This window comes from Cicer arietinum, chromosome 1 (genome assembly GCF_000331145.2).
Source record: "Cicer arietinum cultivar CDC Frontier isolate Library 1 chromosome 1, Cicar.CDCFrontier_v2.0, whole genome shotgun sequence".
NCBI classification, from domain to species: Eukaryota; Viridiplantae; Streptophyta; class Magnoliopsida; order Fabales; family Fabaceae; genus Cicer; species Cicer arietinum.
Window position 1 is genome coordinate 2505044 of NC_021160.2, and position 9750 is coordinate 2514793.

Consider the following 9750-nt stretch of genomic DNA (forward strand, 5'->3'; position numbering starts at 1 on the left):
TATTTTAAAAATAATATATATATTTACTAATCTAAATTTAAAATATATAAAATACTAACTTGATGCCGAGTAGCGTCTGACTTCAAGCTTTCACTCACGTACGATATGCTTGCAAGTCTTCGAAATAATTAACAAGCACTGTAAAAATAAAAATCAATAACATTAATTAGTTATATCAAATTAAAAAATAAAATTATAAAACTACATATATAATATAATTTATACTTACCAAATTAAAATGAAGCTTGTAATTTTGTGTAGAGAGAAGGAGGAGAGAATGGTTAGAATGAGGTTGTAGAGAGAAGTTGGATGTGAAAAAATGAAGGAGGAGAGGAGAAAAATATATATAGATTCAGGTTGAGCATTTGTGGCGGCTAAAGCAGCCACAATGCCAACGAATATATTGATATTTGTGGCGGCCTGGGCGGCCAGAAAAGCCAACGGCTATAATGCCATTTGTGGCGGCTTTTGCCGCCAGTAATTCTAACGGTAAAATGCTTTGTGACGGCCTTTTCCGCCAGTAATTGGGCCTCCATTTGTGGCGGCCTTTGCCGCCAGTAATGCCAACGGTACAATCCTTTGTGACGGCCTAAGCGGCCACAAAATCCAGCTGGATTGGGCCTCCTTTGTGGCGGCCTTTGCAGCCACAAATGCCACGTGCGCGTTCCTTTGTGGCGGCCTTTGCAGCCACAAATGCCACGTGCGCGTTCCTTTGTGGCGGCCTTTGCAGCCACAAATGCCACGTGCGCGTTCCTTTGTGGCGGCCTTTGCAGCCACAAATGCCACGTGCGCGTTCCTTTGTGGCGGCCTTTGCAGCCACAAATGCCACGTGCGCGTTCCTTTGTGGCGGCCTTTGCAGCCACAAATGCCACGTGCGCGTTCCTGTTTATTTAAAGATTTGAGCTACGAATCTAATGAAATTTGTATTATATTGAAGAATATAATTAATTTTATGAGTTTTGTTTAAAAATTTTAATGAATTTTTGTAAAAAAAAATGATAACATTGTTGACATTTTAAAACTTAAAAGATCAAATTGTCACTTAAAATGAAAATAAAGGACCAAATTGGAAAAGAGTAAAAAAAAAGAAGATAAAAGACTAAAACGTTAACTGAAATTAAGTTAAAGAACTGCATGTGATATTTAGCCTGAAATAAAATACATTAAATTAGAGTAAAAAGTGTGATTGACTAATGTGCCTAAAGAAACAACTTGTTATATTATTTTAACCACTCCCTCCTGTTTTGGAAATAAATTTAATAGGAAACATTGAACACTACAAAAAAATAAGATGTAGTTGTTAAAATAATATAACATGTTATTTGTTTAAGAGTAAACTGCATTTTTTTTCTTTATTTTAATGTATTTTATTTTATTAATAATATTTTATTTTTTAAAATATTATAATTATTTTTAATTTATTAAATAAATAATTTTCTAATTGCTAAAATGAGGAAGAAAAATAATTTCAACTAATACATGGTGGCATCTCCAGGATGCGACCTTCTATTGCATAACTTTTTTTTTCTTCAGCAAGTCGCAATCCTAAGATGCGATCTTCAATTGGATTTAAAAAGTAGGACATTTTAGTTTTTTTTTTTTTTTTTTTCAGAGTATGACAATTTGGTGTCAAATAAAAAAAGGGATATAGTTATAAAAATCTAAAATGCTATTGTTTATTTATATCATTTTTTAAACTCTATTTTTTCTTTTTATTTTCGTCTTCTACCGTATATTCATTCATCTTTTTTTTCTCACACTCCGTTTTCTCACTTTTTTCTTCTTCTCATTATTTCTCTATTTTAAACAACTTCAATATTGTGAACTCAATATACGTACATGAACTGAATTTATGTATTACTTACGTGAATCGAGTTTGTATGAGAACCTACATGAATTGAGTTTGCGTAAGTAAATTGAGATTGTGTAGAAATGTACGCGAACTGAGTTTGCGTGCGTAAATTGAGTTTGTGTGCATGAATTAAATTCATGTACGTTTACTTGATTTAAATTCACGCAACCTACGTGAACTCAATTTACTGTACGTGAGTTGTATTCACGTATTGTCTGAGATTTCTTGAATTGATAAACATACAACATACAATGAATTATTTACAACGTACGTGAGTTGAGTTTACGTAAAATCTTCAGATTTAAAAAAAAATAAAAATAAACTCAAACATATATCAATAAACATATCTTGTTAAGTGACTTTAACCACAATATGAATATGAGATAGATAATTTTTCAAAGGAAAAGGAATAGGCAAAGTCCGAAAAAATAGATTGAATACTTGGAATTCGCCAAGAAACCCTTCCCTTTGAAGTAATTAAATCTTTTCAACCATAGGTTCCAAGTTCGTAAGCTAATTTGATTGAACTCGACATTAGTGATTTCGAGGTTGTTACTGAAAAGCAAGGGCATTTTGGAAAATACTCTATTACTAAACTAAGGTTCTTTTGAAGATTCCTTTGATGGGGTATAAATTATGAAGGTTCTTTTGAATACATAAATTTTGAATGAGTATGAGTTATGAGGTTAATGATGGTGATGAAGAGACAAATGGAGTTATAGAATGAGATAAATAAACAAGAGCATTTTAGGCATTTTGTTTTGACGAAAATTTTGAGGAGAGTAGATAGCAAAATTGTTAGAAATTTAAAAAGTTTGGTAACGATATTTGGTTAAATGATACATAAGTTTTCGATTACCGAGTTGTTATAGTTCTTTTATATTAGGTGAATGAATTAAGGTTTACAAAATACATAATGTACTTTAATGGTAATAATAAGATTCACATTGTAACAATACACATAAAATCATATAATAAAAAGCTATTACCCGTTTATTCCAGTTGTCTAAACAACAATTAATTAAGTCAAATCATCTACTTAATACTATTTATGAGTCATATTCAACGTAAAATCTTTTAAATTATTCTAATGATGTGAAGTTTATGTGACATACATAATTAAGTTTAGACCTTGTTTTCTACTACGTGGGTTCTACTATGTAATACTTTCATAATTAAAAATATTTTTTTATTATTTATAAAAACATTTTTTTAAAAAAAGTACTATGCATAATCCACATTATGTAGCATAGGATTATGGCAAATGTCATGATATAATTAACATATAATATCATTCAATAATTTATACATAGGTATCGGTTGAGTTATGTGTGTTTTTTCCATTATTTTATTTTATTTTATTTTTCAGTTAAAAAAGATAGTTTTTTTTTTAGTGATTTTAATTCTATCTTCTTAAAAATTAATCAAATGTAGTCACACCATCTCCTCATACACCTTAAAGTCTAATTTTTATTAAAATACTTGGACTCAACATGAAATTACAACTTCTTATATTTAATTATTAATTTTATAAGAAAAATTTGTAGATTAATGGTTATTTTAATTTTTAGAATTCGGGAATGGATCTTTATCCTTAAAACTCTTTTGATGTTCTTAGGTCACTAATCAATCCACCTATCTAAAAATTTTAAGTAAAATAATTTTAAAACAATTTAAATTATGATTTTTTTAAATTGATTATAAGAATATGAGAGTTTTAAATAAATGAAAAGAGATTAAGAGGTTATATGAAAATTTTGAGAGATCAAAGTTGTTAAAATAACTAAACAACAAAACATATGCATTTTAGTGGTTGTCGGCTAGTAAGCTTTATTGAAGTTTAGCGGTGGACTAACGACTCTAGTGGGGTTTAGGAAATCTTCTTTTGAAATTTTATGAGTAAAAATAGCTTAGGTAACAAGGTTTAATGGACCATAGATTTTAACTTTTTGTGCAATGGTTTTTGTAGCTTTTATTTAGATATAAAATGTGATGTCATAGTTGGAGCCTTCTTTGTCACTTGAGTGGGTTTGGCTTCTAGCATTGGTGAACCGTTGTATTAGTCGACGATGCAGATTTTTTAGTTTACAGTTATGGATTTAATTATGAGCTTTAGATAATTGATTGGACGACGTTATTAATTTCTAGAAAAACTTTACGTGGAAGCGTGAGATTTCTTTTTATATAAAAGTTCAACTTAGTGTGTTTTGTTTTATGTAAAACGTGGTTTTTACGTTATTGACCTTGCACAATTGTCACTGTGTATCATGAAGTCATGAACCACCAGATAACCCCTACACATGAGATAGTCGTTGTCTTCGTTCCATTTAATTACACTTTTAATCATTATAATTATGAAATTTTGGTTCTCTAAATTCTAATTTTGCGAATTGAATATCAAAGTATTTTGCTTGTTACAATTAAGTTTTCTACTGAGTTGTCAACATTTTCACGCAATTAAATTGTCAACTCATCAATAATCGTTAATTTTAGATTAAACAATGAAAATTTTAATAAAAATTTTAATTTTTAGAAAACAAATTAAAATGTCAAATTTAAATTCTAAAACTTCTAACCTCAATCCAATCTAATTATTATTAACGTATTCAACGAATCAACACGTGGATCTTGACTTATGTAAATCCAAATCCAAAAACTAATGAATTAGTACATAAATAAATCTAATTAAATACAATTAATTTTTATATTTTAATTTTTGTAAGAAAAATTATTTAATTTATATATACTTAATATAACCGTTAAATTAATTATAATATTAAATAATTAAATATATTTAATTTTATTGTAATTAGTTTTAAAAATTATGTTAATAAATAATTAATTGCGATGTTTAACGTAAATACCAAAATATAAGAGAGAAATAAATGAAAATAAAGATTATATATTTGATTGGTTTTATTATTATATTTTTATTTATTGACCAGCAGAATATTAATGTCAAAAGCACGAAAGCGGGTTTAAGATAGTTAGTTAGTGTTGCATTGTTGAGGTTGAGCCTCATCATAGAATCCATATTACTTTGTCTGTTTCACATCTGAAACACTGTTGGTGGTCCAATTCTTCTTCCTTCTTCCTTTCTCCGCTTCTACTTCTATCTACCCTTCTCTCTCCTAACACCTTTCGATAAGTAGCTACCTGGAATTTCATTGTTTACTCAAAATATCTGCTTCACTAGGTAACCTTTTTCCTTAATCCTGGTCTTTCACTTTCTCACTTCATTTAATTAAATTTTATTTTCTTGTCTTTGGCCTAAGCTGTGTCTTTATTTGTTGAATTGGGTTTATTTTATTATATATTGGTTATTTTGGCAATATTGTTTAGTTGGTTAGTAACTTGTAAGTCTAATTGATGGTTTAATTCTCAAACATAGTTATATTATTGTCCTTAATTATTTCATATATGGTTATCCACAAAGATGATGATGGTCAATTTTTTTTATAAGGAAATGTTAGTGGTTAGTTTGTTAGGGGATGGAAGAATGTTCGTAGTAGGCATCGAACCCAAACTACTGGACTAGTCCTTTGGAAACGATGATGGTTAATTCATTGCTTAAATAAGGTCATTATTCTTTTCTTAACTAGTAGTTTGGATAAATCTTTGCTTAGAGGTGGTTTTTAAGGATGCATATTTTCCCTTAATGTTTTAGGTACTCAGGATCTCGACGCGTTTAATTGTCTTTTATTCTTTCAAAATTCATGTCAATCTACTAATCGAATAGTGTTCATGTGGTATTGGTTTATCTCGGTGCGCTTAATCTCAAAGCTTACTAATAGGTCAGGTTTTTGACAAGCAGATGCATTATATTTGAAGGAAGCCCTTGAATTTCATCCATGGCAACTGATCTATCTCTTTCTACTGGAATTCATACTAAAGAAGTTCTTTTAGAGGTGAGTTTGTGTGAAATTGGCATTCCTTGTCATGTTTAAGTTTGGAAAACTGTTTTGAATGATATCTTTAACTTTAAACTTTGTGGAATGTTCAGGTTGGTAATTCTGAAAAGCAGTTGTGGGCGTTGATCCATTCTAAAGGCATTCTGCACTCAGATGCACAAGACTTGTACCACAAGATCCGGGCTAGTTACGAGAGAATTATTTTGAATAATTACACATATGCAGAAATTCAGGATGTTGAATATTCTTTGTGGAAGCTCCATTATAAGCATATCGATGAATTTCGCAAAATAATAAAGAAAAACTCGGGCGATGTGGAGAGCAACAAATCAGGAATGTTACAAACTGGTGTTGGGAAGAGAAGCAATGGCAACCCTTTTAAGTTGTTTAAGTTATTTTTGTCAGAAGCTTCTGAGTTTTACCAAAATCTAATTGTGAAAGTCAGAAAACATTCTGGAGTGTCAGAAGAGGCATTGTTTCATAAAAAGGGTTGGATCTCTTGTTCTGTTGAACCAGAAGTTAAGCTCAAATGCCAATATTTATGTCATCGCTGCTTAGTTTGTATGGGGGATCTTGCAAGGTACAGAGAACAATGTGAAAACCCTGATATGCAAAATCAGAATTGGTCAGTTGCTGCCACTCATTACTTGGAAGCAACACGAATTTGGCCTAACAGTGGCAACCCCCAAAATCAGGTAAATTTTTCTTATCTGTTTCATAAGGCAAACTTTTATCCTCTACATATTTTTTCATGTGAAAGTATTGTTGAGTATGGCTCATAGTTAGTGATAAGTGGGCAGGTTGCTCGAGCGGGGGTGCGATTGGGTTTGGTCTAAACGTTATTTGGGCTGCGACTCCCCCACGGTACGGTTCGGGAGTAATGTTGTAATTGAGACTGTAGTATTTAAATACAAGTTGTACAGTGTAAACCCTAAGCTTGAAATATTAATACAAATAAACTGCAACCACTCTGTAGGCGGAGACATAGACACAATTGGTCGAACTTCGTTACCATACATCGTGTGTTCATTGTTTACATTTTTTTTCTTCGTATTTTTATTTTTTTGAACCAGAGTTGTTGTTCTAACAACAATATTCTTATCCATTCGCAGTTGGCTGTACTGGCAACATATATCGGTGATGAATTTCTCGCTCTATACCACTGTGTAAGAAGTTTGGCAGTTAAAGAACCTTTTCCAGATGCCTGGAACAATCTTATCTTGCTGTTTGAAAAAGTAATATGATCTTAAGGTTCTTCAATAAACTACATTTTATTTTATCCGTGTTTAATGCTTCTGAGCTTCTTTTATTACAACCTCTTCAAGTGCCGCCTTTGATCTTGCAGAACAGGTCATGTCCTCTGCAATATGTTTCCGAAGAAGCTGACTTTGATGTCTTTAAAACTTCTGGAAAAACGGGTGAAGAGAGGAAACTGAAAGATGAATGCTCAAACTACATTGAAGTTGAAGGCAAAAGTAATCATTTTACAGACACAAAGTTATGGTCTCTTATGGTCAGAATGATAAGTTTCCTTTTCATAGCATCAAGGTATATCTTGCGTTTATTTCATTTTTGTTCTAAAATTTTCTTGGATTTTTTGTTTTCCTTTTTACTGTCTGAATTTTTCTCTTGTAGTCAAATTAAGTCATTCATGTTAACAGTATCCTAGAATAGCATTTATACTTCATCATGATTAAATATTATGTTGTGAACATAACTTGTTTACACCGCCTTTGCCCTGTGTTCTGATGTCATTACCGTATATACCTCCTGAAGCAGATTTGAGGAGTTCTCTATTGCATTGGCATCTACGATTGGAGAGTTAGATAAAATGTTGAAGCTAGAAGATATAGAATTAAAGACCGTCCTAGAGTCCTATAGTCAAATGGATTTAGCAAGAAGAGGTCCTTTTCGAGCTATACAAGTAGTTTGTATTCTCATATTTTCCCTAAAGAATCTAATGGATAAGCTTGGGAAAAATGATTCAGAAGACAAAAATGTTCAGCAGTTGTTGCAGATGGGATTTGCTGCTGCATTTGGTGTCATGGGACGTTTCGTTGAACGATGCCTTAAAGCTATGTCTTTGAATCATTGCCCCTTATTGCCTTCTGTGCTTGTTTTTGTGGAGTGGTGTTCAAGTGTTCTTGATGCAACTGAAGTATTTATAACTGATCAAAAGTGTGAAAGTGCCATTTCTTACTTTTTTGATGTGTATGTTGAACTTCTAAATCGACTAAACGACGATAGAAAGGAAACCAAAAAGCTTCTTGATAGTACTCCTCTGTGGGAAGATTTTGAGTTGCGCGGCTTTGTAACTATAGCTTGTGCACATTTCTCATTAGATTTTTGTGGTAAATGGGAACATGTAGACAAATTTGAAAGTGGAATGGAATTGCGAGCCGAACGTGTAAAAGAAGCAGCAAAGAAGATTGCTAGGAGATCAAATAATCTACAAAAGTGGATTACATATGATGAATTAGTAAGAAGATTTTATGTGTCTAAATCAGATGAATGTCATGACAAGAAAAAAACAGAACTTGTGGAGTCGAACGGCAATAGTACAAGAGGGGAAGAGGCTAATCACAAAACAAACAAAGGCACCAGAGAGGAAAGTCCGAGTAGCCCTATCATTAATGGAATACCTTCTGTGGTGGATGAGGAAGAAGTTATTCTCTTCAGGCCTCTTACGAGGTATAATTCAGCACCATTATCTCCGTCTCTCGCAACTGATGAGCAAAAATCACTAAAAGACAATGATGACCAAAGCTTACCATACGATGATTGTTTGCGCCACGCTACATCTCTTCTTATGGCACAAAACCCAGCTCAAACTCAAAGTGATCCATGGGAATACCACGGAAGCATTTCGAATTTCAGGAGCGATGAATCATTCAAACAACAAGAACCTTCAACAAGGGAATCAAATGCACACGCTTATTCAGAAGCTGCAATCTCTGCTGGGCCTCCCTCGCTCCGTGCTTGGGTCCTCGATGAAGGAAGTTTTTTGAACAACAATAGAAGAAATGGAACAAAGGGTCTTATTGAGCATAGGTTGCAACCTATTGAAGAAATAGCTTCTTCATCTTTGGCAAGTCTATCCATCAATAAAAATGAAGATTCAGTCATTAGCTCAAAGAATGAATCTTCAAACTACAATGCCTCTTCTGCTACCACATATTCTCTTCCAGTACCCTCTGCTCCATTATTACCTGATAATGCTGCTTGGTTTACTAATGCACAAGCACAACCTAGTTTATCTGCTTCTAAATTTCAAGAAAACTTGCCACCAATAAGCGGTTACTCAGATTGGAGTTCTACATATAGACCACCTGGATATGATCCTAGATATCCGGTTTTCTTCGGTGGATACCCTCCACACGGACAAATGACTTCTTCGGAATGGCTGCATTGGTACAGACAAAACAACAAACCCGAGAGGGCCAACAATTATATGCATCCGACTTATATGAATACTCCGAGTCCTGAAAATCATGAAAATTTCCTCTATCACGATAATACTTACAGGTTTGATCAATTCAACAGACGTGGCAATCCTTTGTTGTATAATAACCAGTACACATATATTGACTCCCCAGGTCCGCCGCCGTTGCAGCCAGGTTTTCTCAATGCAGGTGAACACAAAGCTAGTCTTTACAACAATTGTCAAAGACCAGGAGGCTCTTTTGGCTGCTGTGCTGTGACTGAACTGAGAAACGAGCCGCAGTCTCTGCTGGAGTGTTTGAAGGAGAAGGAATGGCGACTCCAGCGAGATACTAACTTCAGAGGACCTACATTCACAGGAAATTAGAACTCTTAATCTGAAACTTTTGTGCAACAGATCATTCCATAATTGTACACCTTGTTGTGCAGTCACTTTATTTGGTTGCATGTATACAAAATATCAAACAGTATAAAAATGTGTCACATGTGTATACAGATGTCTCAGCCATTCCTAAATGAATTGAAGAACTCTACTTTTTAAAGAAA

The 9750-nt window shown here is 32.8% G+C and overlaps 1 protein-coding gene across 8 annotated transcripts; it reads left to right on the forward strand.

The window, feature by feature from the left end:
• The first annotated feature begins 4824 nt into the window (after positions 1-4824).
• LOC101498769 (nonsense-mediated mRNA decay factor SMG7-like) lies at positions 4825-9750 on the forward strand. 8 transcript variants are annotated; one of them, XM_004485739.4, is made up of 7 exons: positions 4825-5048; positions 5667-5760; positions 5856-6458; positions 6876-6998; positions 7109-7311; positions 7540-9288; positions 9377-9750. In XM_004485739.4, the coding sequence occupies exons 2-7, from the start codon at positions 5704-5706 to the stop codon at positions 9462-9464; spliced, it is 2823 nt and encodes a 940-aa protein (XP_004485796.1). In that variant the 5' UTR covers positions 4825-5048; positions 5667-5703; the 3' UTR covers positions 9465-9750. The 8 variants fall into 8 exon arrangements, with proteins under 8 accessions (XP_004485796.1, XP_027186108.1, XP_004485793.1 ...); XM_027330307.2 differs by adding an exon at positions 5316-5431 and having other exon boundaries at positions 4826-5048; positions 7540-9750; XM_004485736.4 differs by adding an exon at positions 5326-5431 and having other exon boundaries at positions 4826-5048; positions 7540-9750.